The sequence below is a fragment of the Protopterus annectens genome, chromosome 12.part0, assembly GCF_019279795.1.
Source record: "Protopterus annectens isolate FY-2018-M chromosome 12.part0, PAN1.0, whole genome shotgun sequence".
Classification (NCBI taxonomy): domain Eukaryota; kingdom Metazoa; phylum Chordata; order Ceratodontiformes; family Protopteridae; genus Protopterus; species Protopterus annectens.
This window is the reverse complement of record NC_056746.1, coordinates 1,227,513,288-1,227,529,210: the sequence shown is the minus strand read 5'-3', so window position 1 is coordinate 1,227,529,210 and position 15,923 is coordinate 1,227,513,288. Positions and strand designations below refer to the sequence as shown.

General features: G+C 33.8%; 1 protein-coding gene across 1 annotated transcript in view; it reads left to right on the top strand.

Moving 5' to 3' along the window:
* PTPRT (protein tyrosine phosphatase receptor type T) overlaps positions 1-15,923 on the top strand; it is a 3,212,182-nt gene that overhangs the window by 2,430,714 nt on the left and 765,545 nt on the right. The window contains exon 16 of the mRNA XM_044089009.1: positions 13,584-13,785. Coding sequence (XP_043944944.1) covers positions 13,584-13,785 — 202 coding nt within the window. The remainder of the gene's footprint in view (positions 1-13,583; positions 13,786-15,923) is intronic.

Sequence of the window (15,923 nt, the reverse complement as noted above, 5' to 3'; positions counted from 1 at the left end):
CCATAGCTGTCAACTTCTTGGCACAAAACACCTAAACAAAGCCAATAATGGAGCAATACAGCCCCCAAAGATATTCAGTGAATTCAGTTCTCATCATAGCTATCAACCTCTTATTTAAAAACATCTAGACAAAAGCCAGTAATGGAGGAAATACAGCCCCCAAACATATTCAGTGAATTCAGTTCTCACGATAGCTCTCAATCGTATCACAAAATACATGGACAAAGCCAATAATGGGGGAATACAGTCCAAGAAATAGGGACACATTTCAAATATCTATCTTATAAACTTAGAAAATTGCTAGAATAAACGGTTTTGTGTTACCATGTACTTTCTGAAGAATATGAAGTCTGAAATTCAAATGCCTGTTATTTTTATTTATTTAACATTTGTTAACCATTAAAGTCTGACTTGGAACAAAAGACAATTTTAAATTTGTTAACCAGGAAAGTCTGACTTGGAACAAAAGCCAATTTTCATCAAAGGCCCAAGGAGAAACACTCCAGACACATGTCTTTGTAAGATGGGAGGACATGCAGACTCCACACAGAAGGAACCCCAGCCAAGAATCAAACCAGAGAACCTGTAGCTGTCAGGCAACAATGATAGCACTACACCACTGTGCTACTGTGTAAGGAACCAAAAATACAGAAACCACAGATTTTATGAGGAACAGAACAGAAAAAAAATATGAGGCAAAAATCTGCAAATTTTTTACAGATGGTGGTGGGTAGAGAATTCAGGCCCTTGCCACCTGCACCCTAGGTACAGGGTTCAAGTCTGAGGTATTCTCTACCCACTGCCATGTGTTCTCTCTAGCCACCAGTATATCGCAACTGGGGCATTTCACACACACACACACACACACACACACACACACACACACACACACACACACACACACACACACACACAGTCCCTTCAAAGCTAACAGTACCTGCATTTAACACACACGTTCCCTTCAAAGCTAACAGTACTTGAATTTAGTGAGTTCCTGTGCAAGCTCATGACTGGTTCCCTTTCCCGCACAGGCTTGTTTTCAGTGTTTCAGTCCCGTCTGTGCAAGCCCCTTTCCCCGCGAGAAGGCTCAACTGTTTCCCTGTGAGAGTAGGCTGGAATCCAGCCTGAAGACGATGCAGTCTGGAGTTCTCCCATTCTGTGCTGTCATCACCGCACAGACTTCAGGGCATCTGCAGGGCAGAGATGCCTTTCTTCCTATCTGGATGCCTGACACAGCAGTCTGGAGGTCTGTGAGTTCCAGGAACTCCAAGCATGCATGCGCGGAGTTCCGGGACTTTGCGATTTGTTTTTTTTTTTTTTTTTTCTTTTTTACAGAGTTCCAGGACTTCACGATTTGTTTTGTTTTCTTTTTTTTCTACAGGTGGGGGGCTGCAGTCCTATAGCACGAGCCACCCCTGGTATGTTTCCGTTTTCATCTTAGGGAAGTTGTGGCTTGTGATTGAGGTTTACTGATGCTTGTGTATTAGAAAGAGGCATTTGGTGTTTTAGCCTGGATACAGGGGAAGGGGGTGGATAAAACTGTGATTTGGGATATTTTGGCAGAGAATAGTTTGTTTATACATCTGCTGAATGAGAGGTGGGAAGGCTGGAAGAATGTGTTATCTCTTGTTGTGGCGACTTGTTGGGAGTTTTTTTTTTTTTTTTTTGATCTGTTTGCTCTCTGTTCTTTTCCTGGCTGGTGCCTCAATGAAAGGGAGGGAATTTAGGCTTGAAGTTGCAGTGAAGTGAAGCTTTGCTTCAGGTGCATTGTGAGCCTCTGATATGCAGTACACAGACACACTAACAGAAACAGACACTCCCAGAGTGACAATAATGCTTAACAGCTCTGAGGAGCCTCTGAGATGATTCTAGGCAATGAAGTTTTTGGTTTAAAAAATATGTGTATTTATATATATATATATATATATATATATATATATATATGTATATTTAATAAAAGGTAAAAAATATGTGTATTTATATATATATATATATATATATATATATATATATATATATATATATATATGTATGTATATTTAATAAAAGGGCTGTTTTAAACCACATGTATGCATATTAATGGTCTCCCAACACTTTGTTTAGATCATTAAGTTGATTCTTGATAAATAAATAAATAAGTGCAATGTTATATTTAAAATGTATTTTGGTCCAAACACATTAAGGACTTGCATAAGAGAGGAAGTCTGAGTTATTGTGAAAGACTGAGAGCACTTGGTCTTGTGCAGTAACCTTTGCAGTGGTCTGGGAGGTGAGCTTGCTCGGATGTGTTTGGCATATGGAGATATCTGATTCTAGGGGTGTTTGGGGTTGCCGGTAAGTGTTAGACAGTCATCAGATTTCCTTCATGCAAATATCTGTGAGAATGGAAGGTGTGTTGAGTGGTTCACTGGCAGAGTGGCCACTGCATAGAACAGGACAAATATTGGTTTGGATATTTTAAGAACAGCCTGGAAACACACCATGTGAATTAGTGAATGGTATTCTGGCAAAACTGGATGGGCATTGTTGCCTGTGCTTGAAGTACTGATATGTGTGTATTTAAGGATGGAAATATACTGTGTGGACTGTATAAAGATGTTTGGAAGGAGCTAATGATAAGAATAAGCATTACAGCTTGTGGTCTCTCAAATAACTAAGCAACAGCCAAATAAAAAAAAAAACACACAAACAGATGCACACACAATAGTTTTGTAATGTATGATTTTAGTAAATCTACACATAAAATATATAATAGTCATATAAGTTGAAGCAGTCTGCTGAATTTAGTTATTAAAGACAGGATTTAATAGCATGGGCTTGTATACAATTACACTACTGTTAACTTGTCATAAATGGCATATACTACATTGAACATCAAGGGGAAGCATGATGATTTTCTTATATAAGTAAATATGCATAACGAGTCATGTAATTTCTTTAACTTGAATTGTAGTTTTTGTAACCCATCTTGATCATATATAATACTTAAGCAGTTACCAAGGTAACTAATGTTTTATACATGACATCAAACTGACAAAGTTATTAGTGTGAAAAAACACAGTTAAACACCCCTTTTATATATGATGCTCATGTATTCCCCCAATGGAAATATCCAAGCAAGTGACTCATAAAAAAAAATTACCTACACCTGAATATTCAATCACCACTGCATAAACTACATTATACAAACATAATAAGTATAATAAAAAATATGATTGTTAAATGCTAACATTAAAAATGAGAAAAATATATGCTGTTAAAAGATCTTGAGCCCTACTGAATCAAAGTTAAGTTGACATTACAAACACCTATATTCAGACAAAATATGTTTTATATATATATATATATATATATATATATATATATATAAAACATATTTTTTATTATTATTATGTTTGTATAATGTAGTTTTAGCAGTGGTGATTGAATATTCAGGTGTGGGTGATTTCTTTTTATAAGAGTCACTTAATTGTTTGGATATTTCCATTGGGGGAATACATTAGCATCATATATAAAAGGGGTGTTTCACTGAGTGTGTGTTTTTTCACAATGTTAAAGGCTTTTTTGGGCCAAAACCGGTCTGCTTTCAGACTTAATAAAGTTTTGATTTCCTCATATTTGTGCTGGCTGTTTTGTTAGGTATTTTAGACTTTTTTGGCCTTTGCACTCACCGTCCGTGTGAGGAGTTTGGTGTACCTTGTGTATAATAACACTACTGTTTTAACTTGTCATAAATGAAATACACTATATTGAACATCAAGGGGAAGCATGATGATTTTCTCATATAAGTAAATGTGCATAACAAGTCATATAATTCGTTTAACTTGAATTGTGGTTTTGTAACCTATCTTGACCATGCATAATACTTGAGCTGTTACCAAGGTAACTAATGTTTTATACATGACATCAAACTGACAAAGTTGTTCAAGGGAAACAATAGAAGCCTGAACTAGGAATGTCACAGAATGTAACAATCACATTCTGAAAAAAGTAGTATTAAATTGACAATAATCAGTCAGTTTAACCTTTGCTGAGTATACAAAATAGAATGTTGCCATTTAAATCTAACAACTTTCAGTATATGCCATAAAATGGCAATTTATGAACATGGAAAGGGAACATGCAATCATTAATCACAATAAGTGAATTTGTTGTTTTTAACCTATAATTTCACTCATTTTATAATAAGAAATGTTTGATATGAAAATCCTTATGTGTAGGAAATGGGGGAAGAGGGATGCACTGATAATTAAAATGCATTTTCATCAATGTTCATATAAAACAAACTTGATGCTTTAAGTAAGTTAGCAAGAAACAAAGTGATTACTTAAATTCTGGCAAACAATAAAATATAATTTCTGAAATATCCAGTAAAATACATTGTATTATAAACATTAGGTATAAATATTATTACCATCTATTTATATTAATTAATACGTTTTGAAAGACTTCATCAATAATGGTGAATATGTTAAATATCTGTGTGCTATAGACCTTTACTGAGGTTTTATATATGATACATCCAACTTTACTATGATTGAATTGCTTGTCATCTATCTTTCATATAAATACTTGCTTATACAATAAGTAGACATTTGTACTGTATTAGAATTCTGTCTAATCTACAATAGTACTGTATCTGTTCAAAATAATATAAATATTGCTTATTCCTATTCAATTTATGGAGCTCAGATTTTCTGGATTGTCAAGGTACGAGTGATAATCTGATGGATTTAGGTTTATCCATCAGATTAGGAATGATTTTCATTCCATGGCTAGCGTGTATCTTAGTTTTGTTAACATTTATTAATTTAAATTTATTTCTCAAAACATTTTTAGTATGCTTGGCCAAAACATTACTTTATTGGTAAACACTCAAAGTATAAATCTGATAATTAACTTTAAAAGCTCAAACATATACTTTATAGTTATCAGAGGAAAATGTTTAATAGCCACAATAAAACAAAAACTACATAGTCTAAATAACCTAAGATGGATTTAACATTATTATCTTTAAATACCAGTGGCTTAAACAATTTTAGCAAGAGATCAAATCTACTGAAATATTTAAAACTGAACAAAGCACAAATTGTCTTCCTTCAAGAAACTCATTTCAAAACAAATGACAATTACAAATGGAATCCTAAGGAATATATGATATTGGCACAATCCACTTATAAGACAAAGACAAAAGGGTAACAATTTTATGGAAAACAAATGTGATTAACCCAGAAATCATAAGTATGAAGATAAAGTAGGCCTTATGGTATTAGTAATAGTTAAATATAATAACAGAATATGGAGCCTAGCCAATCTATACTGGTTCTGAGGCATTGGAACAGGAACTGTTAAACAGTTGGATTTCATTTCCAATAATTATAAAGGCAACTTAATATTAGGAGGAGATTTGAACTGTATAGTCGATATTTCTGAAACTACAAATAAAAGACCGCTGCACACATTTGCTGTATCAAAAGCTTTAAACAAGTGGGTAGAATCATTTCATCGTGTAGATACTTTCAAATTTAAAGAAGATAAATCTTTGTTGTTTTCCCATCAAGATCACAGATTTGTTACCCAAACTAGAATAGATAAAATATTTGCTGCCCCTGACATACACTCTAAAAACATGAATTTCTCAGTCACTCCCTGCCCCTTTTCAGACTACAATTCATTGATACTAAAACTTCAAAATGGATACAAACCATTAATCTTTAACTCCAGAATTCCAGCATATATAACTAAAATTAAAGAGTTCAAACTCTGGTTATTATCTGAATTACAGTTCTTCTTAGATATTAACTTGCACCACAGAGATAATTACAATAATAATATGGGACTCATTAAAAGCTTACATATATAGTAAAACCCTAACTTGGTATAAAAAAAAATCAGAGAATGGGATTCTGAATTATTAGATCTACAATCCAAACTTTTGTCAGTAAAAACTGAAAAAATGGAAATCATTTGGAGACAAAAAAGAAAGTAGAAGTATTAAACAATAAATACAATGAAATTCTAGCACATAAAACTAGTTTAGCTTTAGAAAAACTAAAAATGAATACCTTGGCCACTTCTCCCAACTATCTACATAATTTATCCACAAGAATCAAAATACAATCAAAAGCTAATAACATTAAAAGCATCTTCAATGAAAAGAAAGGGAAAATTGTCTGGGATATAGGTGACATTCTTAATGCCTATACAAATCACTATATGGAACACTTCCAGAAAGAAAATATACATATCGATCAATTAAATCTAGATGAAAAACAGAAAAAATAAAACAAAATCTGAAAGCACCCATATCCTACAAAGAAATTACAGATACAATAAAAGATGGTGAAAATAATAAAGCTCCAGGTATAGATTGCATAATTATGGAAATATATAAACTTTTTCCTTCAAAGATGCTATCCTTCTTCCATAAAACTCTATTAGAAATTCACTCACAAGCTTTAATACCACCCTCTCAGAGATATTCCTTAATCACATCAGTCCTAAAGGAAAACAAATCCCCAAACCTCTGTACCTCATAAAGACATGTATCATTATTAAATAATGACTATAAGATATTTAGGACAATATTAACTAACAAAATGAAAATGCCACTATCCAAAACAATAAATAATGATCACATTGGATTTATATATCATAGACACACGCCAATATTAAAATGATAATTTCTCTTATGGATTATGTTAATAAAGAAAATAAAGAAACACTCATAATTGGCTTAGATATAGAGAAAGCCTTTGATTCCCTAAATTTGGAATATTCATTCAAAATCCTAAAGCTATTTGAATTTCCTGCATCCTTTGTTCATCTCATAAAGAATATATATACAAATAATTTAGCATATGTCAAGTTAGGGCCTTTTACATTTGAATCTATACAAATAAAAGACACTAAACAAGGATGTTCCATGTCACCGATTCTGTTTGCTCTGGCTATTGAAATATTGGCAGATTCAATTCTTAATAATATAAAAATCAAAGGAATAGATGTTTATATACAATACAATTCTAAAGTAATGGTATTTGCTGATGACATATTACTAGCATTTTCTAATACAAAAGAGACATTAGAAGAATTAAATATATTAATTGACAAATTTCACATGACTCCATTTCAATAAATCAAAATCAAAATTTTTATTTTTAAATTAAAAAAAAAAAAGAACTGCAGACTAAGGGAGATCACATCATAGGGAAACACAAATCTACCTTAAAATACCTAAGAATTGAATTGTACAAAAATAATGAATAAGTCTCAAAACACTACAATAATATCATCAATACATTTAAAATCTCTGTGAAAAAATTGAACAAAATGATATTAACATTTGAAGATACTACAGTTACTAAAAATAATTTTATTGCCCACGATCCTATATATAGCTGTGGCAATACAACTGTTACCAGAAAGGAATATACTTAAAGAAATAAAGTCATGCCTAATAAAAGTTTTATGGTTTCCCAAAAGAAACAGAATAGCTTTAATATATCATATCAGACCATGGAAACAGGGAGGGTTAAACTTTCCTGATATAGAAACATATATAAAAGCATCACTATCTAGAACAATCTCAGACTGGATAAGTCCAAATTACTCTGCAAATTGGAAATAATTACTAACTGTAATATCAATAAATGAACTTGATGTACAAAAAAAATTAAATAACAGATAAAAACAATTTGCTACGGCACATATGTATTAGTATGCAATATAACATAAGTAAACCCACTAAAACTCATATGATTAATTATTACATTGACTCATTTAGGAAAATTATTAATGTAAATATAGATTTAAAAATCTGGTTTGATCTTTTAACACCATTTATAATCACAAGGAACTTTCCACATAAAATATATAGCGAAATTATTAATTCCTGGGAACAGAAAGGATTTGTTTGTTGGCTCCAATGTATCAAAGAAGTAAAAGTTTTAGATATGCAAGTAATAAAAACAACATACAAAATTCCACGACAGGACTGGCTAACTTTACAGAGTATTCTGTCATATTCACAAGATTTAAGTAGAATAATTAACAATTCTTCATTTAAAGAAATACCTACTTTTACAACCTACATATATGAAATCATATATAATGACTTTGACATGGGAAAAAGTATTTCAAAATTTTACAAAATATTGATAAACTATAAAACAACACCCAAACCTCATATTGGAAATACATAACAAAAGGACACTCAATACATTTAACTGAAGATATTAAAACAAATATCTTATTATCGATAAAATATACATCCTTTACACAATACTGGAAAGTTTTTTAATTGGAAATGCTTACACAGAACATTTTTCACCTCAGACAGAATCAGTAAAATTATTTTTTCCATAAAAGGAATATATTGGAGATGTGAACAAGTACACAATGCAGATTGGAACCACATTTTCTTTGATTGTGTTAAAATTAAACCATTTTGGAATGGTATCAATAACTTTCTACAAGCTTTATTTAATAAATCATTTTATTTAACTAAAGTTCTTGTAATTTTTAAATGTGAATGAAGATCCTCATTTGAACAGGTCAAACATGTATCTAGTATGGACTATACTTGCAATTTCAAGGAAGTGTATAACAAGAGGATGGAATACATACACAATACCAACTTTGGAAGACTTCTACAGCCTACTGAAGATCACAGCATTACTGGAAATTAAAATTTTAGAATTAAGAATTTATCCAAAGCCATTTATCAACAACCCTTGGGGAAAAGTCTTTTCATTGATTGACACTATACAATAATTTATCAGACACTCAGATAATGGATTGAACATATTTATAAAGTAACTTTATACATTAAGATCTGTTAGTGTCAGACTAATGTAAATAGTGTACATGGTTATTTAAGATGTTATGTATAAATACTATGGCATTCATTCAAATATATTTGAAAAATAAAAAAAAAAAAATTGAGAAAAAAAATTCTAAAACTATTCTATCTGCAAGCTTTTAAAAGATTTCATCTCAAAGCTTACAAATTGGAAAACTCCACTCCATTAATATTTGACCTCTGTCTGGTGCAGGTAAAGATATATTAACTGTTGTTTGTGTTATATTAGGTTTACCTTTAAATAGTCAATTGCACTTTGTCGAACAGCCACTTAGCAACACTTTTTGCACGAACCAAAACCACAAAAAAATTTAAATGTCGAAAAACATTTGACATTAGACATTACCGGCTGGGCAACACCTCCACACCCATGCTACCATGGGTCAAAAAGGGGCGAGGTTTTGCCGTTCGCATATTCGGAATTCGACATTGGAGACGTTCGCATTTCGGCATTCGCACAAGTCATGTCGCCCATATCAGGATCAACATTATAAAGGTAAGCAGTTATATGAATTTATATAGATATAATTTTCACATTTTTCTAAATATCTCAACAGCCAAGCAACATAGACAGAACTCCTTAGCCTCATATGAAAACTCTCAGCTAGATGAATAAGATGTTGCTAACGGTGTGTGCAACTTGAGTGGTTGCTGAGATGTTATAAGTTGTTTACAAAATATTACAAATGTAATAGTTACTGTGACTTATAAATTTTGGTTTAAGACCCAGAACCTAAAGAATGCTACAACTATAAAAATAGTTTGTGATGGAAAGTTTGCCATTCATACTTCTTTAATACCCCCTAAGGTTCCTGAGATATGAACATTTGTTTGAAATGTAACAACATAATTTGATTCTTGCCAAAAGGCTTAGGCTCCCCCCATTGGAAGTTACAGTACAAACTTCCAGAGCTCCAATGAAGTGAATGACTTAAGAGAATGAGCAAAATATTATAAAACTGATTACTCTTAGCCCGGGATTTTTGTAACCTGGAAAAAAAAATTCAAGAGTTTATATTTATAGAAGCATGGTTGGATATGTGCCCACTGAAAAGAATTAATACTGTGGTCATGATACTGGGAACTACAGTAGTACAAGCATGATTTAGTAACTACATTCTAAGTTAGAATTTTTCTGTACCCCAGAGTATCACCAGTTATCCAGAGTACACTGTTTTCAGAGAAAATGCTTAAAATTGTAGCAGCATGTTCTGTATTTCCTGAGTCTTTGCTGCATTTAAGTTTATTCTATGAAGTGTCAGGTTTCCCATTTCTGATAGTAATCTGGCTAGACCCATGCCCTTCCTTTGTGGAACATATTGTTGAGGGTCATGGTTAGAGTGTTTTCTTTACAATGTATCAGATCTGTTAGCTATAGATACCATAATTTCATTAATTAATGACCGTCTTTATAACTCTGGAATATGCATTACTAGTAATAGTTGCAAAACTGCAAACAGAGTATCAGAAACTGCAGAATGCAGTCAACAAAGTGCGGGACTTTATGGCCTCTATACCCAAAACAAAGCTTCACTGCTGACTCTTAAAAAGGCAAGGTGCTCTCCCATCTTACGAAATGCCATACTCCATATATGCACTCTGCTGAGGACAGCTCTGAACCCTGGTCAATGTCTTGCATTTCTAAGAACTCTAACATTTAAGACAGACATGCATTCATAGTGCACTTCTGCCATCACATTCCTAATAATTACCATGCCATCTTAGACATTCAAAGGCACTGCCCAGGGCCTCTGCATAATTGCCTCTGTCGTATGGAATGTATTGCTGATGAGAATTAGAATTACACCAGTGAAAAGCATTTACATCTAAACTGTTGAGAAATTTATCTAATTACAATGAATACTGTTGTGACTCTTTTGTAACACAGTTTGCATCACAGATGATGCTACTGTTGTCAACTTGCTTTTAACATACCACAAAATAATGCATGTAATCTGCCATGTGTGGCTGTATCAGGCCCAATCTTCACATAGCATAACATAGTTTGTATGGTTTTCTGTCTTGTGTTCTATGGTACATTACTCCTCTTCCTATATTTAATATGTTCACATTTAATGCACACTTTGTGCTACAAAATGGGGTTGTGTGATCCAGTGCACATACCTTTTAATTTCCAAAATTACTAAAAGATATACTAACACCACTTGTACAACAAAATTTGAGTCTCCTATATGCAAGCATTGTTTTACATATCATGCAGGTGGTGAAAGCACTGTTTCTCCTTCTGTCTCTTCTCCTCAGTGTCCTTTATATTAACAACACCTCTGTTGTTTTTATGTTTCATCACAGGACTGTCTTCTACCTTAGAAATGATTTTTCTACTTCTTGTCTTTCATTGCACATCATCACTTCTTCATAAGTAGTGAAATTACTAGCAAATTCAATTTATCTATCTGCATCTGTATACATTGACGTTTTGTAGATTGGCTAGTTTATTAACTTGACTCTAAATGTTTAGAATTGCACTGCATCATTACATAACTGGTGAATACATACAGTTCCTCTAGACACTCAGACTACCACCTTATTCAACTTACATACTTATAAATATGGGCCCTCAACATTTTTTTTCTTCCCAGAAAGGTACTGGAACTTTTATAAAGCTGAATAAATAGTCATGAAATATTTTAGTTTTATAATTCTGTTATCAGCTTTGCACACAATTTTAATGATAGCTTCCCTTTACCATCTGGTTATTTTTCCAGTTCTGAGGAAAGTGTACTTCTTTTGCATTGCCTGGGGCCAAATCATGTTCATTCGCATCAGGGGAACACAGCCCTGTCTTCTTTCTGTCAAGGCAGTAGGAAAGAATGTCCGGTAGTGGTGGGCTGCATTTGTCCTCTAATATGGATGTTTCCCGTTCCTAGCTTGCCATGCTGTCGAGTCCATGCATGTTGTTATTTGCCTAATAATCCTATTTGTTAACCAGGTAGGTCCACTGGACACATTCCTTTTCAAGGGTGACTTGGGAGCAATGTCTGGTTAAGTGACTTGCTCAAAGTCACACAGTAGGCAAACATGGCTTGAGAGAATCAAATCCTGTATTGGAACTACAGCTCACAACCTTAACCTCAACAGCAACTGCCTACATCATGATTGGAGGCTGAGGGAAGAATGTGGTCTTACTCAGTCATGTTTTCCCATGCAGGATGGTTCTGGTTCACTTTTAGTTCCTAACTGGGGAAGAGGTGTCTCCTAGATATCACTGACTTTCATTTAGAGTACGGAATTCTAGGAAATAATCCACTTGTATTCACGTTGGAGATATTTTCTTTGTGAATGGCTACAGTCCTGCAGGATGTTCTGGATGTTAGCGTTGAGTCTCAGTCTTGAGTCTGTCCATCCACCCAAAATCAAGTTTAGGTCTTACTGTGGAGACCAAGTGCAGTTAAGACCTATCACCAAGCATCCAGAACATCAAGAAAGATGCTTGTAAAGTTATTTGTAGTGAGATCTTAAGGTATAGGATACCACTGAGGTCTTGTATGATGCAAAATATCCTACTGTCCTTCACCATCCTCTCAGGATTACAGGACAACTGAATATTTTCCATTTGACAAAATCCTTCTTTACAGCCCTTGCACTCCATTTTACGCCATTCACACAGTTAAGTGAACAGAACTGTGAGAATGATCATTTTTTATGTATTATGTATTTGCTTCTATGCAATAAAGAAGTAATATACTGCAGAGTGAAAATGAAAATAATTTTGGAATCTTACCAAAAGACGACAGCACAGAGCAAGAGTTCTCTGGGTTGCCAGCTGCATTATAGCTACATCCACAATGAACAGCAGCTTGTTGTTTTTTGTCATTAATCTATGTATATCTGACATCTCCATTAACATAATTCCTGAAGACAAGGAAAGAAGTGACAGAAAGCATTATTACCTTTCCCCAGGCAGATTATTCTAAGAGGCATAGTTTCAAGATGTAAACAAGTAATGGTTCTAGGGTACTGGACAATGATTCCACCACATCTGAAACACTGAGCCTTCCTGGAGGATATTTAAAGAGGTGAACATCAGTCCTTTCATTGTGTAACATTGTCAAGTCCTGTGATGGGATCATGGTGATCAGAATGGAAATGATGGTAAGAAAGGTTCCACATAAAGTACACCATTAAAATATCTTCTTAGATGTGAAAAAGTGTGTCTTCATTGAGAGGTTTGAGGATACATGCATTAAAACTAATAGAAAATGGCTAGGGTAGGAGGAATGCATGAGAGTTTTCAGTGCAGTTTAGGGCAAGTGGACAAATGATGAAAGCTAAGGATTCAGAATGTTGATAATAATAATTAGGAAGGATATTATATAGCTTCTGCTGACAAAAATACATAATGTAATGCAAGACCTATATGCTCTCCATTAAATGTTCATTTGTCTGTGTAAAGACTAGTGTCATATGGCCTCAGTCATGGTTATCTAAGTTGGCCAAAATAGGGCATGCCTTTGGAACAAAAATGAAAAAGAAATTAATTTTGCTTACTGTCAAATAGTACCATATCTAAAAATACTTTGAGACCAAATGTAATGCAGCAGTTTAAAAAAAGTTATTTTATTGTATTATGCAATACATTTAGTGAATGAAAAAGTAATGAATAGAAAAAGAAAAAAGTTCCTTCTGTATGTATGATCACTTATTTGTAATATCTCAGTAACCAATACTTTATTGTAAATGTTTTAATTATATTTTTCAGATAAGTTATAAGGGTGTTGGATCACTTGACCCACATTCAAAACTCTTCAATCAAGGAGATGGAGTGCTCAAATTAAGAAATGAAACACATCATTTGTTTGTTGGGCTGTATCCTGGAACAACCTACTCATTTACAATCAAAGCTCACACAGCCAAAGGATCTGGGCCACCAGTGACAACACGAGTAACAACCAAAATCTCAGGTAAATGCATTGTTGAAAACTACAGGCTGAACAATATAGCTTATGATGTTTTTTTCTTTTGTTTGTTTGATTCTGATGCCATACACAGTTCATGTGATACAAGTTGTTGCTTTGTTTAATTTTTATGGAAGCGAGTGCTACACGACAGCAGATTACCTTCGTTCCACTCCATGACAGGTGATTCTTCATCCTATCATGCATCCCCGCCCAGCTATTCTAGACCCCAAGCCATTAATCAGACTAGGATGATATGACTTGTAGTCATGGCTTCATCTCTATATGCTACAAATCTGAGCTGGAGTGCGATTGGGTGAAACTACTTACCTGGTATGAACTTGGATGTTTTGCTTTTGTGCTACTCATAAAGTGTCCATAGAAAACACCATGCTCCTATACAAGGTACCTCATAAGAATATTTAGTACCAGAGCATATCTTCACAGGATGGAAGAAAAACATTAATATACTGCTGAATCTGGTGGACATGCCTTACTTAAAGTATACTGTGCCAGGGTCTGTTAAAGAAACAACTGTAGATTTGGCTAAACCTGTGAGAATAGATAAGATTAAACCAACAATGTTGAAACAGTGTATTGTAGACTAAACTGCCTTTTCAGTGATGCATGGAAGATGGAAAAATACGTCTGAGCTGGTCAGTTGAGATGTTGGTCCCTTTATGGAAAAATGTAGGCCAAGTGCTTATAGGCCTGTTATAGGCGATCATGTCTCTAGGAAAACCTACACCTGGATGTTTGAAAGTGAAACTCTATCTGAAAGCTAATGAGATGATTCAAGAGAAACAAACAAGATTCTTTTCTAGGCATGGAACATTGGATCAATTTTTTTTCATTGAATTGACATTGAATGTGTCATGGAAGTTTGGCATTAAACCAGGCAAGGCATATCATGATATACCTAAGAGGTACAACAGTAGTATGGGGCAACAGGGCCTCTGAGTTTCTCCATTCTGTCTCTGTTTTATGTAGTGAATGTTTTGTCCACAGTTTTAGCATTAAGTTGAATAAGTCTAAAGTTGGTATAGAGCTTCAGAAATCCTATGCTGTGTCCACCAAATGGTTTTCTTGTATGCTAAGGTACTCCCATGTTGTTGTGTCCAGACTGGGGATATGAGGGTTGCATCTTTGTTGTGACAGACAATGTTGTCTTCTTCTTGTCAAGTAACTGTTATCTCTAGCATGGACTGCAGCAGTTCCCTGCTATGTAGACAATGGAAAAAAATCAGGTCCTGTAGGATAAAAGTACATTTCTTTTCAAGAAAAGTGTGAATTAATTTCCCAGGTGTAAGGGATGCATCTACTGCAAGAAGACGAGTTTAAGTATCAGGGCAAAGCCAGCTCTTGGTCAAATAGAGCTCAAGGCAAGGTACTGTTTCCTGTGGTAAGGGTGCAGAGTTTGAACCTTTCCACTTTCATTTAATTACTGTGGGACATGGAGCATGTCACTTAACCAGACAGTGCTTTGGAGGAACTGGGAATTTGGGGTAGGCTAATTGATGCACTTCAAGCAAGTAACTATGAACTTGTTATCATTGTTTGTTATCCATCCCCCCCCCCCCAACAGCCATTTCAGTCTCTCATTACTTGGCTGTCTCTTCCCAGTCACCATAAATACTATGTAAACCTGTTAATGTGAATACTATTTTTTTTTCATTTACAATGATTTGGATTTTAAATTTAAAACTTTTAATTCAAAATTTGTAGTGCAAACACAGATGGCCATTTACTAAACAAAACAAAATAAAACTGCCTCATATTGAAACAGACTTTATTAACATAAGCAACAGTAATTCTTCCCTTGAAACTCACATTCATAAAAATGCATCTGGCCAGTGGCAGATTAATTATACGTTGGGCTATGGGCTCTTTTCAAACTGTGTCTGTCTCCTACACACATTTTTAGAATGATGTATAAATGCACATGTTCTTTTATTCACCTCTCTGATCTAAATTAAATGTTTGTTTAATATAGCAGCATATGTTCAAGTGTGTTTTAAATTTTTAGTTTTGAACATTTTTTCAGTAAACAGTGAAACAAAATGTATAAACCAATAATAATAAAAGTCCCCAATCTCAGAACATCTTAGTCATAGAAAAGCCACTCAAACTGATGTCATTATAAT